At 37.6% G+C, this 26690-nt stretch overlaps 3 protein-coding genes across 5 annotated transcripts; 2 read left to right on the forward strand and 1 right to left on the reverse strand.

The window, feature by feature from the left end:
• Positions 1 to 1425: 1425 nt before the first annotated feature.
• Positions 1426 to 10433, reverse strand: LOC144644518 (uncharacterized). Of its 2 annotated transcripts, none has more exons than XM_078504031.1 (16): positions 10298 to 10433; positions 10155 to 10198; positions 9764 to 9827; positions 8415 to 8480; positions 7968 to 8141; positions 7193 to 7332; positions 6956 to 7041; positions 5857 to 5958; positions 5683 to 5750; positions 5388 to 5434; positions 4833 to 4885; positions 4132 to 4215; positions 3474 to 3567; positions 2831 to 2943; positions 1976 to 2035; positions 1426 to 1588 (listed from the first exon to the last, which is right to left on the reverse strand). In XM_078504031.1, exons 1-16 carry the CDS (start codon positions 10332 to 10334, stop codon positions 1480 to 1482), a joined length of 1341 nt encoding a protein of 446 aa, XP_078360157.1. In that variant the 5' UTR covers positions 10335 to 10433; the 3' UTR covers positions 1426 to 1479. The 2 variants fall into 2 exon arrangements, with proteins under 2 accessions (XP_078360157.1, XP_078360156.1); XM_078504030.1 differs by having other exon boundaries at positions 5857 to 5961; positions 10298 to 10432.
• An 88-nt stretch (positions 10434 to 10521) lies between these two features.
• LOC144644530 (GSK3B-interacting protein-like) lies at positions 10522 to 13966 on the forward strand. Of its 2 annotated transcripts, XM_078504041.1 has the most exons (3): positions 10559 to 10601; positions 10645 to 10837; positions 12748 to 13966. In XM_078504041.1, the coding sequence occupies exons 1-3, from the start codon at positions 10597 to 10599 to the stop codon at positions 12958 to 12960; spliced, it is 411 nt and encodes a 136-aa protein (XP_078360167.1). In that variant the 5' UTR covers positions 10559 to 10596; the 3' UTR covers positions 12961 to 13966. The 2 variants fall into 2 exon arrangements, with proteins under 2 accessions (XP_078360168.1, XP_078360167.1); XM_078504042.1 differs by having other exon boundaries at positions 10522 to 10837.
• A 4090-nt stretch (positions 13967 to 18056) lies between these two features.
• Positions 18057 to 26284, forward strand: LOC144644528 (zinc metalloproteinase nas-15-like). The gene is made up of 6 exons (XM_078504040.1): positions 18057 to 18264; positions 19454 to 19574; positions 21786 to 21892; positions 24142 to 24213; positions 24841 to 25068; positions 26210 to 26284. Exons 2-5 carry the CDS (start codon positions 19561 to 19563, stop codon positions 25062 to 25064), a joined length of 417 nt encoding a protein of 138 aa, XP_078360166.1. The 5' UTR covers positions 18057 to 18264; positions 19454 to 19560; the 3' UTR covers positions 25065 to 25068; positions 26210 to 26284.
• Positions 26285 to 26690: the final 406 nt, after the last annotated feature.

Raw genomic sequence — 26690 nt, forward strand, 5'->3', positions numbered from 1 at the left:
CCAAAGCGAAAGTAAGGGTAGTAGGTGGGGGAGAAACCTAAATTGATCCGGAAAATTAGCATTCTGAAACTAGGGCTGATCGAAAGGACGAAATTTGAATCAATTTTGTGTTATCTAGCTTCAAGTGTCGTTTGCAGTTGTATTAGAAATTTATCTTTCACCTTTTGCTTTTTGGTTTGTTCCCGCCTTTGCAAGCTATAGACCTACTGTCCAGGTATTGAACAAGAGCTATGTCATTAATGGTGCTTATTAAAACATTTAGGTCTAAATTTCTCAAGGTTAGCGATCGTTATTTGTCTCCTTTTCCTCAATCTTAACTTTCCTCGTTTCTTTTTGGTTTGTTGCTAACTGTTTGGTGCTTTTTTACAATAGTATAGCTCTAGTACAGTAAACACAACCGGGACGCGTATAAGAACATCCTATTTTGAGCGGTTCAGACTAGATTTGGTTCTTGTATAAAGGGTTATGGAATGTGCAAGGAGATCAGCCTGTAAGTGTTCTTAAGCTGTTTCCAGCTAAAAAGTATCTTGAAAATATGGACGACATAAAAGACTACCGAAATATGGACTGGAATTTCAATATATATGGACGAAATTGTATTTTAAGTTATTGATAAAATTAATAAATCAGAGGTTGTCAATACTGGACTTTAATTGGGGTGGAATCCGCCTACGGGAGCATAAAAACAAAGAAAAAGTCTAAGTCGTAATCTCCGAATGTGTCCGCGGCCGCTTACGGGAATGTCGCTTACGAGAATGTATAAATACGAGCTTTATGGGTGCGTAAAATCGGGGTTCAAACTGGGCGGTCTTAAGTAGAGCTGTCCACTTACGAGAGTTCCGTTAAGAGCGCTGCGGTTGTAGTTATCTGTTATTCTGTCCTTTCCCTCCTTTGGAAGGAAATTTTGTACATTGCGATAAAGCTTCTTTGAGAAACAGTGCGAAGTTCGCTTGCAACTGCAAATTTAATTTTGTGTAAGATTTCGTAACTGATTGGTCAAATATCAGGGCCACTTGACACCAGCAGCTATCAATATAACCACGCATATTGTAATTCAATTATCTTTTTAAAATTATTTAATTCCCGTGACGTATTTAATTTACTTAATTTTAATTTTTGTGAAATTGCACAGCCAAAGCAGAATTCATAGCATAATGTATTTAATATAATTATTAGCTGTTAATTATTAAAGCCATGCATTAACGAAGATTAGATTGTAAAATAGAGTTCATAACATTATAATTAAAGACAGTAATGGATTTGAGTCATTTATATGACTGTCATGCTTTCTTGAGCTGCCTTGCTCGATATAATTCAGACTACGAGGAATAAAACCCCAAAATCACAGTGCTGAACAAGAAAAATATTATCACGCACTAGGACTGAGATAACCGTGTTCCAGAAGCCAATACAAGATAACATGGAAGCAAGAAGGGCCTAAAAACTGCTTTAATTTTTATTTCTTCTTTACAAATTAATTTAAAAACAAAATTCACTCAGGAGTCCTTCGCCTCTCGTTCTACTGCTCTCTAGCTTTTCCCTAGTTACCAGGACCTCTCCAGTAGAGTTAGCGCAATTCATTCGGTGCCTAAAGTGCAGAGGGTAGTTTCAAATTAAAGTCATCCATAATCAAAAAATGGCTTCAACTATCGGAAAAGAGATGAAAAAGGTCGATTGACACCAACCGGTGTGAATTACCGTTTGCAAGACAAAATGTAAGAACTACCCTTACATTTTCTCTAACAAAATGTCGCTCGCGCTGTTTCCGATGGTCTTAGCACTAGCGTGTACCAGGCTCTCGATCAGTGGGGCGCGAGGGAAACGAGCGATGGAAAAAAAGAGGGGGAGTGGGATAAGGAGAGCCTGTTAGCATTATAGCATTGTAGCCTCATTTCGGTTCACGCATCAACTGAACGGGTTGTCTTTGTGAGCGCTTCTTAAAGATCATCACAAATTTGATTGCCTGATAACTTACCAGTGGAAATGCTGCTCGCAGGCCAGGGCGTTTGGAATCGCTTTTAATCCAGTCCTGGACCTGCAGAACACAAAATGGAGATCTAAAATTACCGTAGGAACAAACAAGACGACCCAAATTAAGTGCTAAATTATTTTTTTTCGTCTCTTCCCACTCTGACAGTTTCCCAGCAATCTCCAGCGAAACTTAAACAGAAAACAAGTCAGTTAAACCCTGAAGAGACTTGTGGGGCGCAAGGATTGCTTCTGGGCGTTAGCTCTGCCGACTTTCCAGGATTGCTCTTTGTTCGTTAAAGAAGTTTCGAATTGACTCGAGACTCTAACAACATCATATGTGGGTTCAGCTTGCCTAAACCAATTCTCGACCTAACATTCGAAGGTTTTTGTTTTGTTTTGTTTTCGTTTTGTTTTCTTTCCTTCAGCAGGAAAACAAAAACGTTACTATATTTCACTTGCGATCAGGTTTTTCCGTGCGCTTTGCAAGGTTCGGAAGCCAAGGAAAGCTGTTTGTAAACAGTACAACAAAGTATATTGTATATACCTATATTGGAAGAAACGTTGACCCGTGAAAAGCTTAGAACTGTGAACGGATGCGACTTAATTTTTGCTGGGAAATTGGAAAAAATAATCCCTTTCTATTGCAAAATAAACATAATATGAGAGGTTGCAGAAATAATGCTCTTTAACCGGTCCCAAAAGAAGAAAATACCGTGATTATTAATAAATGGAATATTACTCAGCTTACCAATGCTGTCTACCCAGAATGCCATTCGAAGTCTTATCATATCATGGTTTATGCTTTTCACAGGGACAACATTTCTTCAATTAGGTGTACAAGCATGCAAGAGTTACTTACCAGGTGGCATTGATCATGGAGTAATGGCTTGTGAATGCTCTGTCCAGACAGGAGGAGCACATTAACAGCTCGGTGGCATCCACTACTTCACAAGTTGACTTGCAACATTTTATCTGAAAATCAGACCATTACAACACTGTTTCGTCAGGAATAGGGCCTGTATGTGCTCATCAAGACTAAATGAATGCAATTTCGATTGTTCGAGTGAAAACTAAACAAGTGCTTTTCACTGAGATCGTGACGATAAGATACGATTAGATTTTCCTTACCTCTCCGAACACGGCTTTTCAGGGCAAATAAACGATACCAGGTAAGACATATCTGGAAAGACAAAGCTAGTTGTTTACTGCTCTAACTTAGAGCAGTTTTCAACCAAAAGAAAGTAATTAGTCTGACCAATCACAAAGTACACATACAATCCAGTGAGCCAATCAAAACTCGAAGCAAATACATGTTGCATGTACGAAGCGCGGGAAAACATACATGAGCGAGTCACGATTGGATTTGGTTTTACAACTGATTGGCTAAGAAATTGGCGCGAGATTTTTAAACCAATCACTTAGCGAAGTAATGCAAAACCAAAGCAAACGCAAATTACTTTCGACACTCTAGGGAAAACCATTCTAACATCAAAAATTCTAACCTGTCTCTGTAGCTTGTATGAGTAAAGTTCCGTATGACTGGGATATTCCAGAAGATGATTGATCAGATGTCCACGACCATCACATAAAATTAATCTGGAAAACAACAAAAACTAATTGCCTTCAAACTCCTGATTGGAGTGGAGCCCTAAACAGCAGCAGGTCTCGTAAGCATGTAATTTAACTGGTCCTCTAGTTTAGCAGTTGCTATTGTTTTTACCCTGATAGGTCAGATATAGGGGCCGCTGGCACTACTCCTCTTTCTCACTGAAAGTTCTGCCGAACGGAGTTGCAGGTTGATGCAAGCTAACAAACATGAATCGTATGCAAACAAACCTCCGTTTGGTTGAAGTCAGCTCGCACGAAAACGCGGGTGAAAGTCATCAAAAATCATTTTAAACGAATTCGAGAGTCAAAGTTGGCAACTTGCGTTGACTTGTGGCTTGCCATGTAATTGGCAGACTTTAATTGCGAGTGATCAAATCAGAGTTTTTTTCTAAACTTTTCCATTTCTCCAGCTAACATTCACACGGGACAGAGGAGAGGCAGATTGTGGAAGAAATGTTTAACCTATCATTGAATACACCGCACTCCATCCTAATTAAATAGGCATATTATGTGTGACTCCATACAAATATAATTTAAAGATCTTGTACTCACCCACACTCAAAACAGTAAGCTAAGTTTGACCTCACACCACAATCACTGCACTTTACATCTCTGGATTCTCGAAGCTTTTGACATCTGGTCAAAAAGAATGATCAAAAACGGGGGTTAAGGTTATGATACGCGCTCCACCGTTGTACGTGTACATGTACATGTACATGTATATCTCTGTAAAACTCTGGCATACTGATACTGTGCATTGCTTTGGCAGCCAGAGTGGTAATCCATTTCGTTCCAAATACAGAGCACATAAGGTAAGCACAAGGGGTAGTATGACTGTGGTCGTACTACCCCATGTCATTAAAAAAGGGTTTTGTCTATTTGAGGAAAAAAAAGTTATGTCGTGAGTGGTTCATGTTCAAGCCCTGGCTGGCATCACTGTCTTGCGTTCTTGGGTTAGAAACGTTACTCTCACAGTGCCTCTCTCTATGCAGGAGGTGTACAAATAGGTTCCGACCAGAGAGCTGTTAGGCCAGCTCACAAAATACTGGATGTAACTAGCAATGGATAAGCATCCCACCCAAGGGGGAGCAGCAATACCCTCTTGGGGGCACCCTCTATAGTGGACTATACGGGAAGATCTGCCCAAAAGGAATACCAGGTCAGGCAGTAGGAACTAATTGTTGTGTTGAATTATGTTTTCATAAATATAAATATTTGCATTTATTTAAACATTTGTATCTACAATCACCCACCTTTTGTAGTATTCTTTTAATGTGCTGGAGTGAAATGACCCTGGCGAATTTTTCTATGAAAATAACAAATACATGCCAACACAATGTGATTGGCTAGAAATGGTGATCTTAATTTGTGGGCTAGTCAGTTGTCAAGTTCACTGAACACAGAGGCTCGTTATTTTTCAGCCTACAAAGTAGATATATAAAATACAGTCAACTCTCGTTTAAGCGGACACGCTCGGGACGTTGTTTAGTGTCCGTTTTAGCGAGAGTCCGTAATACCGGGAGTCATTTCCAGTCAAAACTTATTCGCTGGGGATCTGGATTTTGTCCGTAATAACGAGTGTCCGCAATAGCGGGGTGTCCACAAGGCAAGAGTTGACTGTAATACCAACTCTAATCCTACAAGTAACAAACTTTTTATGCTATGTATTCTAAATCAGGTTACAGTTGTTCAAAGTAAGTACAAAAAGAAGAAAAACAAACAAATCAGAAAGTTATATGTGAATATAACAAGGAAATGAGAGGCTGCAAGATATGTGGAACGGAAAACAACCAGTATGTTAACCAAACCTGCTGTCTGTGAGGACTGCTAGACTGTCCACCATCGAATACTGATCCTGAACACAAAATAACAGCAAGCCACATTAATGAACATTAACACAAACCAAAAATCATTTTCATCATTGACAATTTTCCATCCAGATAATAAGTGCATTCAAAAGTACAATGTAGCTTTATTTCAAATACCAGTAAGTTATTAAACATTGTAATATTTATGTGCATGCATGTGTATACATATTAGGGTAAAATTTTAAAATTATTTATCTAAGTATGTATTTATGCCAAGCAGAGGATGTACATTTACCCATTGTGGTGTTGCCAGTCTTCACAGTACAGTCTTCTGCGAGGTGACCCACACGTCTACACTTCCAACTTAAAACAAAACATATACACAGTCACATCATTATGAATATTACGCTGTACATGTAGAAAAAAAAAAGATTTTTATTTCCAGGGTTAATTGTGATGATTTAATTACCATTTGTAGCTTGATAAGGTGCTGACTTGATCTTTATATTTAAGCTTCATTGGGTCCCAGACATCTGGCTGCCTCTCTGGAAAATTGGCTTTATAAGGCTGTCTTCTAAAAAGATAAGTACAAATTCATTCATTCAAAAAAGGAATACAAAATCTATTTCTGATGAGTTTCTTTACTGTGTACCCAAAACATAATCATTGAATAAACTTACAAGAAAACTCTCATGAAGATGTAAAGTTGACAAAAATAATACAACTTGATGTAATGTATATGAAATGATTCAATATATGAACTGCGGATGTATATGAAAGTGATAAATGATCGTCGCAGTGAATTTCAAAATACAACTTGTAGAGGTAAGTAAAGTCTGCATGCATACAAGCCTACTGGAACATCAGGCCGAAGCTTATCCCAGTTTCGGTAGTGCATGAAGCGACTAGGAGCAGTTCTTAATCCCCCCCCCCCCTTAATGGGATGCTTGTCCATCACAACCCATTTATACACCTGGGTGAAGAGAGGCACTATGAGAGTAAAGTGTCTTACCCAAGAACACAACACAGTGCCCCGGCCTGGGCTCAAACCCGAGACCATTCAATCCGGAGTCCAGTGCACAAACCATTACGGGTAGGCCACCACACCTCCCATAAAAAAATTCAACTTGTATAGTACCATTATTTCCCTTAAAGCATGAACAAAGCTGCCAAAGAAATTCATTTAGTACAAGAAGAGCTGTGCTCTAGCAGAGCCTGGGTGCCACAGGCACCTGACTTGCTTTTGCCTTTGGGCGACTTGTATTGTGCTATCATGAAAGCTTTAAAGAGCTGGGCACCCAAGATTTCTTAAAAAAGAGTCTTTGGGTACCCTGCAAAATTTTTATTATTCTTAGAGCCACAGCTTTGCAAGACTGTCAATAATGATCAGCTCAATTGACATTTTATGTTTCAACTTTTTAGATCGGGCACTGGGTCATGCTGAAACAATACGAGATTTATTTCCTAGCCTGCGTACAGCTGTCTCATTTTCCCTCGCATGGAAAAGAACTGTTGTCAGTTTTTTTATGCGAGGGAATAGGAGATTGCTACACGCAGGCTATTCATACCTTTCTTTGGTCTTCTGGCTCACTGTAGTTGGACATCTACTTGAAAATTCACCAGATGTTTTAATAGTTTTGTGAGATTCTGAGTTCTGTCATAAGAGAAGGAAAACTCTTAGACTTCACCTAACACCCCTGCTTAACCTGTCAGTTTCGAGGGCAAAATACCAAAAATATTCATCGATTAAAAACTCAATAAATATTTTAAATGTGATATTTATTTATAAAAAAGTATCTAGTAACCTTTGTTTCAGAATTCAGTCCAAAAAAATCTCCGTCATCTCCATCTGTGTCATCACTCTCTGAACTCTCAGCTGAAGAGTTTGCTTCCTTGTCACTTTTGGAATCATTGCCATCTGAGTCTGAGTCACAATCTTTGTATGCTGTGTACACAGAAGGTAAAGAACATGTTTTTAAACATCAGAAATAAACAGGACTTCCAGACCAACACGCAGGTTAATAACATATTAAATTATATGTTAAAGATATAAAGATCATATAAATTAAAGATAAATTTTTGATAACTTGATCTGATAGAGAAATTGCAAAGCAACCAATGAGAATATCAAATAAAACCTGACACAGTTTTGATGAGTTAAGTTCAAAACAGGATGCTTAATATACCATGTTTTGCTCAGAACACCCGTAAAGTTCTTCAATAATCTTACAAAATGTAAGTTCCCACCTTCAATCTTATGATAGTTTATGCCCTCTCATTTGCACCAAACTGAGAATTCCTATTGCAACTACATTTACATGAGATTATTACAATTGAAGATGCGGGAGAAAGAACGGCCACTGGACTTTTTGGCTAATTCGAACATTATCGAAACAGCTCCAAATTGCGCATGCAGGTTTGTTTACGTGTGCTTAACACTGCTGGTCTTCAATTATTTTTATAATAAAAGTAATACTTTGTGAATTACCATAGACAATTAGTATTACAAGAAAGGAGGAAATTTGTAAGGTGAATAGAATTTGGTAAGAATACATTTATGTATGTTGGTGATATCATTACCTAGCAATGCTGATGGAATTGTGAGTGGTACATCCAAAGTGACAGGACCAGAACTTGAATTTGGCTTTAATACTGTATTAGAAGGATCAGAAGTTTCAACATCCTCTTCTTTGCTGTTTTGTTTTCTTCTCTTTCTCCTCCTCCTCCTCTTTGTTGGTGGTTCCCTCCTGACATCTGTTATTAATAGAGGAAATAAACCACAAGATTCTTCGCCATAATAATTATTAAACGACTGCAAGGGGGAAGAATTATTCTTCCCCCTTGCAGCCGTTTTATCCCCCGCATTGCGTGACAACACTAAAAATGGCTGTAAAGGAGACTATGTCTCTCAGGAATCGTTGGAACTCCAACATCACATGACTGTGTGCACAAGTTTCTGTCTTCACCATAAGTACACTGTTAATAATATTATATTGTGAATAATAAAAAATATGTTATTACATGTACCTTCCTTCTTTGAACTTCCAGAAGCGTTTGTAATGAGTGTTCCAAACACTGCACCTTCATCAGAACCTAAACCATGAAACAAAACTCCAATAAATTATCTACATAATTATATACTGTAACAATTACTAAAATGAAGAATCAGGGCTGTGCTCTAGCAGAGCCTGGGTACCGGCACATGTGACTTGCTTTTCTCTCTGGGCGACTTGTATGATTTTGCTATCATGAAAGCTTTTATTAAAGCTGGGCACCCAAGATTTCTTACATATTGAGACGGTTCAATTTTTTTGAAATAGGGGGGGCTGGTGGGATTTTTTTTAGGGGGGGGCCATCCGAAAAAAATTGGCTTCGAAGGGGGGGCCAGCCAAAAAATATGGTCTGTAAAGGGGGGTCACTAAATATAATTGTACTTTTAAGTGTTGTAAAGAGGCCTCTGTAAGAGAAATTTTTTTTTTTGCCAGAATGCCCAAAATAACATTCCTGAGGATCTCAAAATACAAATTTTCCCAGGGGAGCATGGCCTCGGACCCCCCTACTTTGTTACGTACCAAACGCCGTTAATTCAACCCAACATCTTATTTGTTACGAATGCAGACAACCCATACTAACAGACAACATCCACAATAAACAGTTGAGGCAATGCCAGCTATTTGGGATGTGTTTTTTGTACACTGATACATTCTTTATTCACAAGGTTCGATATATTTTAATTTCACTTGATTATTGTTTTTTCTTTTCTTTGGGGGGGGGGGAGGGGGGGGTCATTGGAAAAAATTTGGATTTCAAGGGGGTGCCAGGTAGAAAATTTCCAATGAAGAAGGGGGGGGGGTCATTATATATAACAGTGACTCACTATCTATCAAATCACACCAGCCCCCCCTACCCCATAAAAAATTAACGGTCCCTAAGAGCCTTCAGGCATCCTGCAATTATTCTAAGAGCACAGCTTTGAGAATGAATAATGAATAATTGGCTTCAGAATTCCAGCCATTTTGTGAGCCATGGCTGCACTCATAACTGAAAAGACTCCAAAACAGCTAGAAATTGAGAAATATAAAGGTGTATAAGTGCCTTGTAAATACGAGCATATTTCCAATAAGAAGCAACACACCTTTGTTTTTTGGAACCATGTGTTTACACTGTAAAACTGTGCTAGTGGTTAAATTGCATTTGCGAGATTTTCACAATGCCTTAGCTTACAGGCCAGCTCACTTTATTGGTTATCTCGAAATTGATTACAATAAAGTGCCAGGCTTATGAGCCATGTCCACTTGCTAGGATGTGAGCAGACAGACTGCTTACATGATTTATCTTCTCTGTGTTCCTGCACTTATATAGCTTCAATAGCTTACCATATCTATCAGACACATTCCTCAGCTCATCTTTACTGACTTGACCTGTGGCAATTTTGTAACCCTACAATCAAACAATATTAATAATCTCACATTGTTAACAAATGTGTAGATGCATTCAAATTAGTTTTAATTAAATATGCCACATAATAGATAGCTTCTTGACAACTCTCAAGAAAGCTGTATGAAATATGATTCACTGAAGTAAGCAGAATTAGCTTAATTTAATATTACATGGAAAGGAAGAAAATAAAAATTAGTCCGTCCCATTTACAGCAGTATCTGAGACGATATTTTGAATAAAACGTTCAACTACATGTACGAATTTTATCGAACATATATATTTAACTTGATGTCATAGTAAGCAACTCCAATAAAATACTTGACAAACCTGTAAATTTCCAAGAAATTTGTCGAGCTTGAAACCCTTGGCATCTGTTTTCACAGGTTTTCAACACCAACCCATGAAAAATTGGTAAAATTAGTTAAAACACAACTCTCATACTTCAAAAGACATTTAAAAGAAATACTCACACATATAAGCGGGTCTTTTGTTGTTAAAAGAATTCATTTTGACGAAATTTTCAACGAATTTTATACACTTCTTTGGTCAACTTCACTGAACTCATTTTATTCTTTGCTGATGCGATCCTACACAACGTACAAACAGAACGCAGAAGCAACTGATGACCTAACAAGACGCGGGCTCAAAAATCCTTTGTGCATGGCAGCTTACTGGCTTACTGCTGGCTCGTTGTATTGCTGTCAAAGAGAGCCCAGTCATTCCCAGATCTCCCAATCTCCCAGGTTGTTTTTATTTGACGTTCATTTTCATGCAGATTGAGAGGAAAGGCCAATCAATTTAGAACACGGAAAGGTTGTCCATTGAAGATGGAAGAGGAAGAAATTGATTTTAAAGTGGAAGCGGAATTGGTGATAGAAGACATCGGATTCACGGTAGACTCGATAAGCATTTCCAAGAAACTTCCTTCCTCGCGTGAGTGTGTTTACTTAAATGTGTTGACCAAAGAGAGTACAAGTCTTTGCATAGAGCTTAGCGTACTAGGATTTCGAGTGAGTACAGTTTTGTTTTATTTCTTTCATTATATACTTGAAGTTACTAGCAAATTGTCCAATTTAGCGCTAATTATCTTGACAAAATCGACGGAAAAGTGCATCCATCCCGAACGACATCTCTGTCGGACCGAACACGGCTGAGCACCGGCCGGCAACCGGAGATCCAAATATTAAAATGCAGCTTGGACGGACTGCGACAGTTTATATTGAGTTTTTTACGTTTGCAACTGTTTGAACTCTGAAGCTATCCAACAGCTCCTTTCTATTTTAACTTATTTTTGTAAAACAAACATATGTTATTAAAATTAATTTCAGTGTAAACAAGATGTAAATTTGCATAGAAAAAAGCTTTCATCGCTTTCAGCTGATCTAAAAACATAAACATGTTGTGTACTCGTGAATAAGTTGTGAATTCGATGATCAAATTAAAAACCCAAACAGTCCTGAATCATACTGCTGAAGCTTACTGAACTTGAGCTACGCCGCGGCCAAGCATAAGAATGATCATTGAATTTAATTATTTCAACCAAGTTTGGCATTATTAAAGACCACTTGAAATTTTTTGAAGTGAATTCTTTAACAATTATCCTGCGAAATCGCGCAGAATATCGCCTGATACTTAGCCGACGAGGCCGTAGGCGGAGTTGACTAAAATCAGACGATATTCCGCAAGATTGAGCAGGATAATTGTTTTATTATTCAACAAATTGTCAACGAAACACATTTTGCACATAGAAAAACTGTAATCAGTGCAGCGCTTTACAAGATTTCTGACGAATCTTCGCAACCTACGAATATCGCAGGATATCTGTTATGTACGGATGACAGATATCGTTAACATTTTGACCATATATGGGCAGCGTGCGCATCTGTTGAATAATAATGCAATTTGACTTGTACATTCCTTCAAATTGAATTAGATTATTGTATATTACTTAACTGGATTTAAAATCCTTCACAAAGGAATATACATATTTGTAAAAACAAATCTGCAGGCCTTAATCATCACAATAAAGCTAGGACTACCTGCTGAAAATTAATATTTAATGACCATACCTCTGAATTTTCCATGCTGCTTTGTTTAACTGCCAGGATCTACAGTAATTAGTCTGATGCATAATTTTGTAAATTAAAAAAGAAAATTAAACAGGAGGTTAAATATTTCCTTTCTACATGGAGGCGGCGGAGCAATTTGGAATGTTGGTGGGGGGGAGGGGCTAAGACTGTCCCAAAAATACTCTGCAGGTTTTCATATTTGAAGCAACTTTTTTCCTTTCTAGCAACTTTTTGTTTTCTGAGCAGTTTCTTAAGACCAACAATTCTTGAAGATTCTCTGATTGTTGTTCCCAGGCCATATGAACATTTCCGATCAATTTTTGAACTTTTCAGAAGATAATCAAAGTTTCCCAAATACTTAAAAGGAAGTTTCAAAGATGTTTGAACTCACTCACAAGACAGAATACCTTGACAAACTAATTTTGCACTGCGCTTGTGATATTTTCAGCACCAAAACCTGGGGGGCTGAGCCAGTCAATACTGCTGGCCATGATACACAGCCAGAGGCATACCTAGATATTATCAGCTGTTAATATTGCTTTCAGATAGGTTTTAAGCACAAAGGCGGCCACCCACTTTAACTCTTATTAAAAGTCCTGGCTACATTTCTTTCCTGGCCTTTACAGGGGTGGATCTAGGAGGAGGGTGCAGGGGTGTGTACATTCCCCCCTCCCCTCCAATTAAGTCCCACGAAAAATGCCCTCTTCATTTTCAAATAAGGTAAATGTGGTTCAATTTTGCCCTTGGTACAATTTGGTATTTTTCTTTGTTAAAGTGTACATGTATTCTAATATATGATAATGAACATAAATTCCTTGCTGCTTCTCTAATCTTACTTCACTTCATTCTAGATCGTTGGAGATAAATTTGATGAGAAGCAAGAGAGCAGGGATTCCAAATATTACGAGACAATGTACGCCTTGTTAGACGCAGTGAGTCCAGGATACACACAGTCATTTGGTGAAGCATTGGTACGAAAACTGGCTTCACTGCCAGTACTTGATGGTGAAGATATTTCAGAGACACCTGGCGAAGCTTCTACTGAAAAAACTGTATCATCATGACAGCCATTCTTAATGTCGATAATTTTATTTTTTGAGTGTAGCAAAGCAATGATGATGTAACATTTTAAACTGGTGTTTCTTTTAGAATTTTATAATCTTACAGGAAAAAAGTTTGTTAAAAAATCTAGATTGTAATGTATTTCTACTATTTATGTTATCTAGTCATTATTTTGTAATATTTATGACTGATTTATAAATATCTTATTTTACAGTTCGGCACAAAAATACTCAAGAACTGATATTGTATCCCATGGTTGCAATCAGCTAAAATAACAGATTTTAAAGCAAAATCACAAACATTGATTGTTCATTTTATTTAATCTTTTTACATGGTTGATATTGTTTTTGAAAAATTATTTAATTACAAAAAATTTCATTTGTTAATGTTTTTTACAAGGTTTATTTTGTGGGATGTATTTTTAATAAATGACTTTATATGTTTTAGCAGCAATCAGGGCCACAGGAGTTCAACTTGAAAGTAATGTAGGTGACATAAAGGAGAACGACCAGTAATTTGTACAGTGTAGGAAATTATAAATGTACATACTGTATTAATATCCAGTCAAGATCACTGTCAAAACTTTAAATTGTCATAATTCTCTGTTATGTTCATGATACTGACCTGAATTTTTAGCAACTTTTTTTATAAATTTAAATAGTTGTGTATACAATTTCTTTTTAAAAGTAAAAGGTATCTAACGTTTTAGATGACTTTGTATTTGAGCATAATTTTTTATGCAGGTCAAATTTTTGTATTTGTATTTTGTTATTTACGTGTAAATACTTTCCATGAAAATTATGTGCATTTACCAATGTTGGCAGAAATGTTGCTTCAGTAACATTTTATAAATACAATAATGCCTTCAGAATTTTGTGTGTTGGATTGTTGGCTCTCAGTAATGAAAGGTAACCGCTGTTTAAAATGTACACCTTGGAAGTACTCCCTAGGAGTTGTTTGAGGGTTCAATTTCTCCCTATTAAAAAGTTTTATTGCTTATTAGAAGTATTTTGTGTGGAGTCTGAAATTACCTTATTGTTACTTATCTTTGTGGTATTTATTTTCGCCATTTTCAAAAAAAAAAAAAACCGTGAAGGCCAATCACAAAAATTAAGTCCCGCAAAATGCGCACATTCAATTTTTCCGAAATTAAGTTTCCGCGAAACCTCACTGAAAGGTAAAATAAAAATGATATCAAAATCCACGCAAGTCGCAAGCCAGTCCGAGAAAAAGTCTCCCGAGTTTTTACGTGCTTGAGACTTGACAAATCGCGAAAGATTATTTGCGATTTTTATATTGCCTTCTGTATCATCTTGAAAGAGATTATATCGGGCCCCCCCGGGGGGGGGGGGATTCAAAAAAGTTCCATTCGGGGAGGCTCCGCCCCGAGCTCTAACCCCTTAGGGGTGGACCATTAGGTTTTTGATGGGTGGGTTGTTGTTATAATATGTGCATGTATATGCATTCCCTTGAGACGCTACTTAGCTATTTAGTATGCTGTTATCTTAGTTCGTTTTCAGTTACAACGTAGATTTGAAAGTAAACACTTGTTCGTTTACTCGTGTTGATCCTTGTGTTATTACAGTTGTGCAAATCCCAAAAAAAATATCGAGCATGTGCTTCTGGTTTAAAAAAAATATCATGCAGAATTGTTAAGAAGGAAAAAAATATCGAGCAGCCGTAATCAGGGCGTGGCAAAGGATTTTTGCGTGACGCATGACGGCCCCTGAAGTAGCTGTGAGTCACACTGGGCATCGCATATTTTAATGCGTGATTTGGTATTTTGCAAGCGCGTGACGCGTGATTTACCAATTAGATTTCCTATTAAAGTGAACCCTCTGATCCAGAAGGACATTATGATTCAAAGATATTCATGCATTCAGATTCAAAACATCTTTCCGAACATCCACCTGTTGTTGCGAATTGCATGTACAATTCCAGTGACATCAGCAGACAACGAGTGCTCAAACAGCACTCTAAAACTAGTCAAGGGCCACCTTCGAACGACGATGACAACCGAGACTCTCGGGCCTGGCTTTAATGAGTATCCATTACGAAAAGCCTGTCGATTACAATGCTATAGTTCAGAAATTTGCCGAACAACAACCTCAAAGAATGTTACTCGTTGATCCAATTTTTGAGGAATGTTAACACATTTTGCACATTATAGAAATGGCGAAGACAAATATATTACAGTGATTTCAGTTTCATTTTCTAAGAGTCAGTTGATCTTGTACTGTAAAGTCTTAAACGTAGTCCTTGTTTAATAAAATTTGTTAAGGTATTAAACCGTCCACAATCATCCCCCAAAAAGCTGGAAACCGCATTTCCGAGGACTTCAATTTCAAAATTTCCCGGGGGAGCATGCCCCCGTACCCCCCTAGAAGGGTCCGCCTTCGGTGGCCCACTTTTTTGAACCCCCTTGTTAGAATCCTGGATGCCCAAGAAGTTGGAACCATTACACGCAAGTCTGGAGGCTTTTCTGAGTAGCGTTACGTAATTAGCAGGAAAAAACGTTCGTTGCCCAGTGGGTAAGTGATGCATAACATCCACTAGCCTGACAGTAAAATTCACTAGCCCCAGGCTAGTGGAGATGCATTTCTTTGTACATTGAATAAAGATGAAACTTTTTACTGCTTTGAAAAAAAATGTAAACTTTAAAAGGCATTGCGTGTTAAGTGGTTTTTAATAGGGTGAATTATGTCAATTATGAGTGGCTGGTGACGGTCAAGTTAACTTCAAAATTTGTGTTCCAAATTTCCATTAAAAAAAATATCGTGCAAGAACCTGAAGATTAAAAAAAAAATCCTGCAGGGCTGGAAGAATAAAAAAAAATATCTAGCAGCCTAAAAATCCTGCAACCCCCCCATCAAAAATCAAATGGTCCACCCCTTACCCTTTTATATACCATTTTGACAGAAATTGCACCACTTTCGTATACCTTTAACTTCATATACCTAAAATTCATGGCACAGACTTAAAACAGGACGTTTTCTTGTCATTTTCATATAGCGCTTAATAAATTAAAATAATACAACCATTGCGTCTGTTCGAAATTATTTAATTAAAGGCCGTTTTAAATACCAATATGACAGATTTCCATACCCTTTCGTATACCTAAACTTGTGAAATCCCTACCCTTTTATAAACCTAAAGCCTGAGAAAGGTACTCCTTTCGAGCGGAGCCTCCCCCGTAAAGGCCATTATAGGGTGTAACCCCCACCTCCCCCACCCCAGGTATTAGGCAGGAGAAATGCCGAAAATCGACTCAATTGTAGAGAAATCGCCGATGACGAACATTTAGTCAAATGTAATGCATTTTTGTATTTCGTTTTCTACTAACGCCTGAGTAATAATTTTAATATTGTGAACAAATATTTTCTCGCCTAATAAATTAATTTCAAAGATTTAATTTTTTAAGGTGCTGGACATGAACTCAGCTGTCAGAAAGGCCTTTGTTTCCAAATTCCGAAGCCAAGAAAAATATTGAAGTACATGTAGATATGTTTTTGTTGAAAATACTTTCTTGAAAGAAAAAAAACGAAATTCTAAACAACAAAAACCACCGATGAGGAGCAAATGTAAAGCATTTTTGATTTTTTTTTTTCTCACGGAAAAACTGTTAACTACTGAGTAATAATTTTTAAATTGAGAAAAAAAAATTGTCACATTGAAAATTAATTTTAAAGTTTTAATCTAGTAAGGCGCAGGATATTCGCTTAACAGTTCAATTTCGGCTCACTTTTCATAAGCTGCTGTACAAAGAAGTAATTTAGCTAAATTTACCAACTTTTATTGCGATGATTTAACAACCTTTCAAAACAAGATAACACTTAGTCGCGTTCTTCATGCAGATGACTTTGTTTGGGTACAGATGTCTGCATGATTTGTTCAACTGGTAGCGGCATTGAAAGTCCAAACAAGAACGCAAAAATATTGCTTCAGCTACATAATATAACTCGCAGTTTAACTAAATTAAGAGTCTTTACCCATCAATGTTTCACCTGTTCTGAAACAAAAGGAAAGTTTTACTAGCTGGGTATATGCAGTTGACAAGAAAAGAAACAAATGTGAACGCTAATCACTATAAAAAGAGACAAACAAGACAATCAATCACATCGCTTTTTGTAGTGGATACAAAATGTTGTTGTTCTGCATTCTTCTCCTTGCTACTTCATCTCTGGCGGAAATCTTGGAGGATGATAAAATTCAAAGTGGTGGGTGATAACGTTGAATACCGATAACTCGAACCTTTAAAAAGTCGGCACACACTAGGGGACTAGTCGCAGGGACTTGTCGCAGGTACTTGCCTCGGGGACCAGTCCCCTTGTGTGTACTAGTATTAAATTGCATTCGAAATTCTAGTCGCAGGGACTACATGTTTGGTCCTTGCGACTAGTCCCACGGATTAAGCTGGTTTGATTTCTGAGACTAGTCGCAGGGACCAATAGTCCCACAAATCGGTCAATTTTCTAGCGTGTACACACTAAGGGATACGTCCCTGCGAATATTCCCTACGACTAGTCGCCTAGTGTGGGCCTAGCTTTAAGGGGGGTTCCTTTTAAAGAGGTTTGAGATAATACCGGGAAATCGAGTTATGGAGGGTAAAATTAGTAAGAAAACAACCTGGAGGGGAATTGCAAAAGGTTCGAGTTAGCGGGAGGTTAATTCGAGTTATTGAGCGTTCGAGTTATCGAGATTCAACTGTATCTTCAATTCAATTGAGCAAATGTAACTTGTGCAAGGAAAATCCCGTCTGCGGAAATTCTCTTTGCTTCACAGCATCAATATTGCCTACTTTCAAATTTATTTCTGTTGAATAACTTCATTTCTTTCCATGATGATTCTGCATAAAATAGTTTTCATATGTACAAGGCTAAGCTTGGAAACTGGACACGAAAAACGATTGCATTATAGCCGTTGGGTCACGGGAACAAATGGCAAATTCTTTCAAGTTTGTTGCTCATAATTAGTTTTAATCTTCGTCAGTCGAAACCATCCTTGGTTTTTACTCCGTTTGTGTTTTTCTTACTTAGAAAACTACAATCAGAAAAATGACCTTAAATACCGTGGCATAGCTCCTTTACGTTTTACGCACAGAGAAGCATCTTTTCAAGCTATTTATTCTTTGCCCTTCTGACTTCTATTTTTCTTCGTCCTTTTAATAGATTCCTCCGAAGGAGAGTTTTTTGAAGGAGACTTGTTGCTAACAAAAGAAGATATCCAAGGTATCAGCGGAGCTCGAGGATTGCGGAAAAATCGTCCGCGGTGGCCTGGAGGAATTGTTTATTACACCTTTGACACTCGTAAGTAGAACTTGAAATAAACGCGTGGCATCCCTTTATTTTGCTTTATCTTCTTTTGTGATTGGTTTAAAAAATGCACGACACTTTCCAACCAATCAGCAGTAAAACCAAAACCAATTGTATATCGCTCACACACATTTTCCTGCGCTTTTTGTCGGCTACATGTATTTGCTTTGAGTTTTCATGGGTCCGATGGATCGTGTGTCCTTTGTGATTGCCAAGTGTGATTACTTTGGTTTTGGTTTTACGCCAATCAAATAAAAACCGCTCGAGACTTAGGGAAAATTTTTTTTTTTTGCCTCGTCCACACTGTCCCGGGTAAATTTGAAAACGCACCTTTTTTCCCTGGTTAGGCCAATCGTCCACACTGAAACGGCGTTTTCGGTGACCGAAAATGGGGCTTTTCACAAACGCTCACCAATGAAGCGTACATGTTTTCGTTTTCCAATTTTTCCGGGTTAATGTAGGACCCCCCCCTTTAACCCCAGGAAAACATTTACACGGCCGTTTTCAAATTTTTCCGTTTCCAAATTTACCAGGGCCGTCAGTGTGGACTTTAGGGATGAAAATCTAATTAATTATATTTTAGCCCCCAAGCCTTGGCGTTATGCAGGCGTTAAGAATTTTAATATAACGGAATTGGTCTGTTAATTGTCAACCAGTTGTCATGTATATGTTTTGGTTCAATTTTATCCTTGCTTCAATTTTTATTTCCCTTTGTTTTGGGATGGCAATGTCAGTGATAACGAGTTTAAAACAAAAGAAAATAAAATTTAAACCAAGGATAAATGTGAACCGCAACATATACGAGAGAAAAAGAAAGGGCTGTTCACGGGGATTTCGCAGATTTTTGGTCTAAACTGTTCTAAAAATAAGTGGTAGGCAACTGAGAAAACATTATTTTGATTACAATCTTTATTTGGGGTATAGAAATCAAACTTTAACTATAAATATCGATTTTTTTGAAGGCGCGCGAAAACAATTCGAAAACGTTGGCTAACGCTAATTGCAATCCACTTCTATCCGAGCCATCCGCAGCCAAACGCGCTATTGTTTTAGTGCTCTAAAATAGCAATTGTTAATAAAAATGGACCATTATTTTTAAGTTTCCTACGTAAATTTTGGCTGTTCCAAAAACTGTTAAAATCTATGCCATAGTCCCTTTACTGCGTTTTTTTTTTTTTTTCAGGCAGACCAATAAAAAAGGCGATTATCCGCAGCGCAATAAGAGAATGGGAAGAGTTCACTTGCATCAGATTTAAGGAAAGAACCAATGAAGAGGACTACATAGAGTTCATGGTTGGAAAGGGGTACGTACTACATGTTGGATCAGGAAACAAGTTAAAAATTCAGTTGTAAATTAGAATAAAAGGTTAATATTTCATTATCCTAATGTATCAAATTCCTATAATATGAAGGTGGCGGCAAACGAGGATACATTGTTAAGGATTCATTGTTACGGACAAAAATTTTTCTAAATTGTGTCAGAAACATATTGTGTCCGCAACAAATGTTTCCTCGTTTGCCCACTCCCGCAATATTGTCGCGGACACACAATTTGTATCCGAGACTCGAAATGTTTCTGATTTTTGTAAGAAACATTTTGTGTCCGCAACAAATGTTAATTCCCCGTTTGCGCACCCTGGCAACAATGTATCCGTCACAATGTGTCCTCGTTTGTGCTCGTGTCTAGAAGAGTGCATGCAAGAGTTCACCAAAACACACAAAATTCTGTAAAATATTTAACAATTATTCGCCGAAGGCGAAGTGATTATTGCAGTTATTGTTATTGTTGAATAATCACTGAGCCTGACGCGAATAATTGTTTTAGTATAACTTTCAGAGATGAATATCAAAAACTGCAAAATAACAATAGAAAACACGAAAACAACAAACAGAAGTGATCGCTTGCATACGTGTAAACCAGTTTAATTCATCGATTGAAATCATGATTAACACTCAAGTTTTAGCAATAAAACGGAACAAAACAAACACTACGAAAAAGATAGATATCCAGTACCTTTGTTTAAGCTTAATCGTTGGTGACTTCTGAGCAATTGTGTGAATCCTCTCGAAAGTACTAGCTCCAGTGAGAAGAGAACTAAATAATGTTTTGACAGTCGATCTGACTCAGTACATGGCCGCATGCGATCTCCAAAACCACCATGTTTACGCTCAATTCTAATGCCTTGAAAACCATCTCTTGAAAATATTTTCGGTCCAAAAGCCTTGGTAGTAAATTTGCAAAATGTTCAATGTTTCAAATATCCAAGATTTGGAGTGATTTCTTTTCAATGAGAGAAATTTTCATTCAGCAAATGCCGCCATGTTCACTGGCCTGGATGGCAAACGTGGCATGGCTTATATTTGCCAAACCTTCAGATGCAATATTCACCGCCTAGCGCGGTGAATATTTAGTAAATAAACCCCTTCAGGTGGCTGGTATATTTAACAATTATCCTGCGAAATCGCGCGGAATATCGCCTGATACTTAGCCGACGAGGCCGTAGGCCGAGTTGGCTCAAATCAGGCGATATTCCGCGAGATTGAGCAGGATAATTGTTTTATTATTCAACAAATTGTCAACGAAACGCATTTTGCAGATAGAAAAACTGTAATTGTGCAGCGCTTTACAAGATTTCGGATGAATCTTCGCAACCTACGAATATCGCAGGATATCTGTTATGTACGGATGACAGATATCGTTAACATTTTGACCATATATGGGCAGCGCGCGCATCTGTTGAATAATAATGGAGGATAATGCCCGAGGCTGAAAGATTGTCGAAAAAATGAACAGTTGGCCGAGAAGCGAAGCTTCGAGGGCAACTGTGAAATTTTGAGGACAATCTTTCAACCAAGGGCATTATCCTCCAATACACCAGCAAGCCAGAAAGGGGTTTATTTATTTTATAACCCTCCGACTTATTTCTACAATGCGTTTCAGCGCCAGTAAATTTATAGGAAAAAACCTACGTAATAAAACCGGCGTAACTCTGGTTAAAACAAATGTAAGTTGATTGGTTTACGTGATTTTTAACTCTCTGATTTCATTAAAAGTTAGAATTAAATAAGGTGACTTCATTCGTTTGTTTTGTGCCTGCCTACAAAATCGGGCGACGGATATCAAATCGGACGGGGTATATTTTGTTCGCCGATACCCGTCGTCTTCCCGTCGTCCGATTTTGTACCACGTGATGCATTTTGTCCAATGAGCGCGCGCAAAAATTAATGGGTGGGTTATAATGCGACATAGTCCGAGCTTCTCGACCAATCAGAATTGAATTCACCTCTGAAAATTATACTAAAAGGGAAGATGGAAATGTCAAAAACACAGTCAAACATGAAGTACTTATTAAACAATACTTGCGTTCAATCCTGGAAATTATGTTTCATTTTTTTTTAGTTTTGACGTATGTTGCAACATGTGCAAAGCTTTACGTTGTCAGCTCATTTCCATGTTGTATTTATCTTGCTCAGCTTTCTATTCTTGCATAATCTTTTCCGTTTTCTTTTTTCAGTTGTTATTCAAATGCAGTTGGTCGTTTAGGAGGCAAGCAACAGATTTCTCTTGGATTTGCCTGCATAACACATGGCCAAGCAGTTCATGAGATTGGACATGCTCTTGGTAAGCACATCTTATTCAGGAGAGAGATTGCATGCCGCCCTTAACTTTTATTCGACCCATGAAATACCTTATTATAGGAAATTAACGCTTCGTGAAATTAAAGTCGCGTTAATTTTTGCCATAGTTAATCGAGGGAAATGGTTAGGAAGCCCGGCAAACATCAAAGGAGCAAACAAAGAGGCCTTGATTTATGTTGGAAGGTCCACGACCCTGCACATCTTTTGTTTTGTGCTCATACACTATGCATGAATTACGTAATCCCAATGTTTCTATTGGTTAGCTACCTGAACACACGTAACCACCTATTGTATTTTGTCAGTTTTTGTGCAGGGTCAACCCCCAAAATAGCGAACAAAAACATACAACAAAGAACTTTGCCAGGCTTCCTAACCATTTACCTCTATAAACTATGATTTTTGTTAACGTTAATTTCTGCGCCGTTCATTAAGTGAAGCGTTAATTTCCATGACCTTAATTTCCATTATTTTGGTCCCAATTTCTCGATACAGGCCAGACGTTCATGACCCTTATGAAAAGGCATTATTTCATCGGGGTAGAAATCTGCCGATACACATCACTGAAACTGTGAAGAACGTTCGAGGCGGTCAGATTCCTTCGCCTAACCCATACGTTTAAGAATGTACGCCTATTATACGCCTCAACAAGATTCTTTGTGTGTGTTCGTCGCGTTAATTTCCTTAATTTTGAAATGTTATCCCCCCCCCCCCCCCTTTTGCGTTAATTTCCTTTATTGGGTAGTAATTTTGCCTTCAATTTGCGTTAATTTAATTCGCGTTTATTTCTAATACCTTAATTATCGCAAGCGTTAATTTCCTATAATAAGGTAGATTTTTTACTTTAAAAATTACCGAAGAAAAAGCTCTAGGAACGAGGTTTTGGTACAAAATTTACGGTATTGTATGGGAATCCGATGGCAAATCAATTTTTCAAAAAAAAAAAAAAGAGTTTTGAACTACTTATACCTTATTATAGGAAATTAACGCTTGGGTAAATTAAGGTATTTGAAATTAACGCGACTTAAATTAACGCGAATCGAAGGAAATATTACTTCCCAATAAAGGAAATTAACGCGAAAGAGAGGGTAACAATTCAAAATGAAGGAAAACAAAAGAAAAACTAAACAAAGAAAAACACTTGTTGAGACAACAGGAACAAGTTTATTACAAAACTAGGCGTAAAGTCCGAGATGTTCGTGATACTAAACCCAAACGTATGGGTTAAGTGAAGTAATCTGACCACTTCGAGCGTCTACCTTGAAGAAATAATGCTTTTCCTAGGAGATAAGAACGTCTAGACTGTATCGAAAATTGAGGCAAAAATAAAGGAAATTAAGGTCGTGGAAATTAACGCTCCACTTAATTAACAGCGCGGAAATTAACGTTAACAAAAATTAACGCGACTTAAATTAACGCGAAGTTTTGAAATTCGCGTTTATTTCATGAAGCGTTAATTTTCTATAATAAGGTAATCGGATAAGTTATAAGGTCTATGGAATATATCTGACCTGCAAAAACAACTGCCAGTTTCACCATAAAGTGGACTAGCATGGTTGAGTACTACTAGGACCTACTAGGTCTTTTGTCTTGAAATCCTCCAAGCTGCAAATGTCAAACACAGAATATCGAAGGAGTATGTGTTGTTTTTTCCCGGGGGGGGGGGGGCACTTCCTATAAATGGGCTAATGGGGATGTGCCGCTGGATGGGGTCGCATTTTCACGACTGGACTGACTATAATGGGGTCGCCATTTCAAGCATTTTTTATAGGGTGACTAGAATGGGGTCACACTTTTCCGGGATTTTGAGAGTACGAAAATCTGGCAAGTTGTGATTTATGAACGGAAATATTCGCCGAAAAAAATGTTACCGTATTTATTGCTGTTGTTCAATATTTGACAAACGGCTCCCAGAAAGTGACTAAGTTGGGGTCGTAAAAATTAAATTTACCCAAAAGTGACTAAGATGGGGTCTATAATTGGCCATAGAATATGACTATAATGGGGTAGGGGTTCTGAGAGGCCAGCGGCACATACCCAACAAAAATTTACCCAAGTACCCCCCCCCCCCCCCCGGGTGTTTTTTATCTTGCGGAATGAACGTTTCGCAAGAATTTGTAACTTTGGTAGTGTTTAAACGTCTCATTTTTTAGTGAACTGTTAGCAACTTGATTTTTTCGCTTAACGCTGGATAGATTAAATGAAATATTAAAGAAAATATTCCGTGCTTTCTAGGATTCTGGCATGAACAAAGTCGACCCGATCGCGATAACTACGTGGAGATTTTATGGGATAATATTCAAGAAGGTGAGAATATATGATATAATATCGTTATACACAGGTTTCAACACAAAACAATGCAAGGCCACATTTTACTTGTTTTTGTAATCAACGAGTCGACAAGCAGTCACCCGTGAGCTCGCTGTATTCTAACACAAGGTCTTTGCAAAAATGGCCGTGTGTTTTTTCTATTTTTTTTAATACTTAAATTTTTAATAGCAATTGTAATAACTCATGTTTTGGATTAAGGTCTGGTAACGGGTTCCAGCACTTTCCAGCTCTTATACTTTGATGGGACAGTACTGAAAATTATTATAAGTTGAATTGCTGCTACAAAAATTGTATTAAATAAATGACCAAACATAAATGAGTAAATAACTTGTTGTTATTTTCTTGACATTACTGGTTACCATAGCAACAGTACAACCTGTTAAAAAAACACCCTTAATTTTCGAAAACAAGCTAAGCGACCCCCATTTTTAATACTGATTTATGATAAGCATGTTAAGATACATCTTTTTGCAAAGTTAGAAAAATTCTTCGTGGTAGTTTCAGAGCCACCCTAAATGTTTGAAAATTTAGGGTGGCTCTGAAACCCCTTCGTAGTATTTGGATATTGATACTTCTTTTCAAACGTTTCCCTTACCAAACAAGGAATGGCATACAACTTTAAGAAATACACCCATGGGCAAATCGACAGTCTTGGCAGTCCTTATGACTACAACTCCATAATGCATTACGGGAAGCGTGACTTTGCTAAGTGGCCATGGATGACTACCATCAGAGCCAAGAACGGCGCATCCATCGGTCAGCGGAGGCATCTGAGTCCTTTGGATATCCAACAGATGAACAAGTTCTACAACTGTAACAAAAAATAAGTTGGTAAGCGATATTTTCTTATCGATTGTATATGAAAACACCCTCTCGTTTATCTGTTAAATAATTGTAAAATAATTGTCAATAATTGTTGTTAAATAATTGTCCCATTATCTCTGAAATTCTACGCATCACTAGCCTGTTCCAGGCTCTCGGTGGTACGCATGCATAGTAAATATCGGATGGATGGATTATCTTTATTTTCACACGATTAAATCATCAGCTTTTAAAATACTACAACAATTCTTACATAAATACTCAAATTCTAATGATAGGCTATTATAAAGAAAAAGCTGCTTTCCACGAATGCCGTTAAGAGAACCTCTCGTTTTAGTAAACCTTGAAATTGCCCAAGGAACTCTCTTTATGTTACATGTCTTACATTGGAAGGGAGACTGTTCCGTAAGATTGCGCCGCTATAGGTAAAGCTTAAAACACTCCTTTTTTAAAAAAGAATTTTCATAACATTTTAGCCATTTTTATTTAAGTCTTGAGTATAAGGTATTTTCATAGCTTTTTTTACTATTTTTATTTAAGAGTTTTAATATATTTTTAGGAATGAACGTTTATTCGTTTGTCTCACGATAGAATCGCTTTGAGATGTTGATTGCGACGTTTCGACTGCAATACTGCTAGTATGTTATTATTAATTTCATTCTTGTCAAGCGCCTTTGAACTTTAGGGATACTAACGCTGTACAAATATTTTTATTTTTTTTTTAATTATTGTCCGGCAGTAAGTGACCGTTAATAGTAAAGGTAGCACCTACCTGTGTCGACCTGTGGCAACCTGTACATTTTTATTAGTCGTTTCGTTAAGCCTTGCCTGGGAATGCCTGCAGAACAGGCGGTTTATTTTGCGGGTCGCACGCAGCGCGAGGGTGAGCGCGAAGCGCCACTCTTGCTAAATACGCGAGTTATAAGCGGACTTTTAACGGTGAAATAATTTTGTCCCCCTGAAGAAGGCAGCATCGCCGAAACGTCGGGAAAAGTATTTAGGCCACGCTCGCCATGTCACACTTCGCGCGACCCACAAAATAAACTGCCTGTTCAGCAGGCTACGTTAAGCCCAGTACCCTTAGTGTCCTTAGTGGCTCCGTAAAATCTATTTAGAGCCTTCTTAAAAGTATTGTATTTTCTTTTCCTAGGTTGCCGTTTTCAAGGGATTTACAGTAAGGCAGAGCCGTCAAAATGATCATAATCAATAAAAAATGGCTTAAAAATACTACTTTGTCTGTTTGTATACACGCATTTGTCTTATTTTTAACAATGCATTAAACTATCATTAAATTCGAAAATAAGCCGGGGGCTTAAAGATTTGCTGAACGTCACTTTCAGGTCACCAGTCTCACTTCAAAAACTCAAGAGCCTAGACATATGGAAACTACGAATAGTGGTCAAATTTTGTTAAAAATCACCATGCAAGTGTACTGAAGCGATAAATTAGTGATATTATTGTGATGCCATCAGGAACTTTAGATCTTCACTTGAAAAAAATCAGCTGATTTTTTCAAGTTTTGTCCTTGTGGACTAGAAAAACACCTAAAAATTATTATGGCTCACTTCTTCCATCAACAATTAACTTTATATCTCCATCTTGGTGTACTAGGTGCATTTCAAGTACAAGAA

The sequence above is a fragment of the Oculina patagonica genome, chromosome 2, assembly GCF_052425735.1.
Source record: "Oculina patagonica isolate OP01 chromosome 2, crgOcupat, whole genome shotgun sequence".
Classification (NCBI taxonomy): domain Eukaryota; kingdom Metazoa; phylum Cnidaria; class Anthozoa; order Scleractinia; family Oculinidae; genus Oculina; species Oculina patagonica.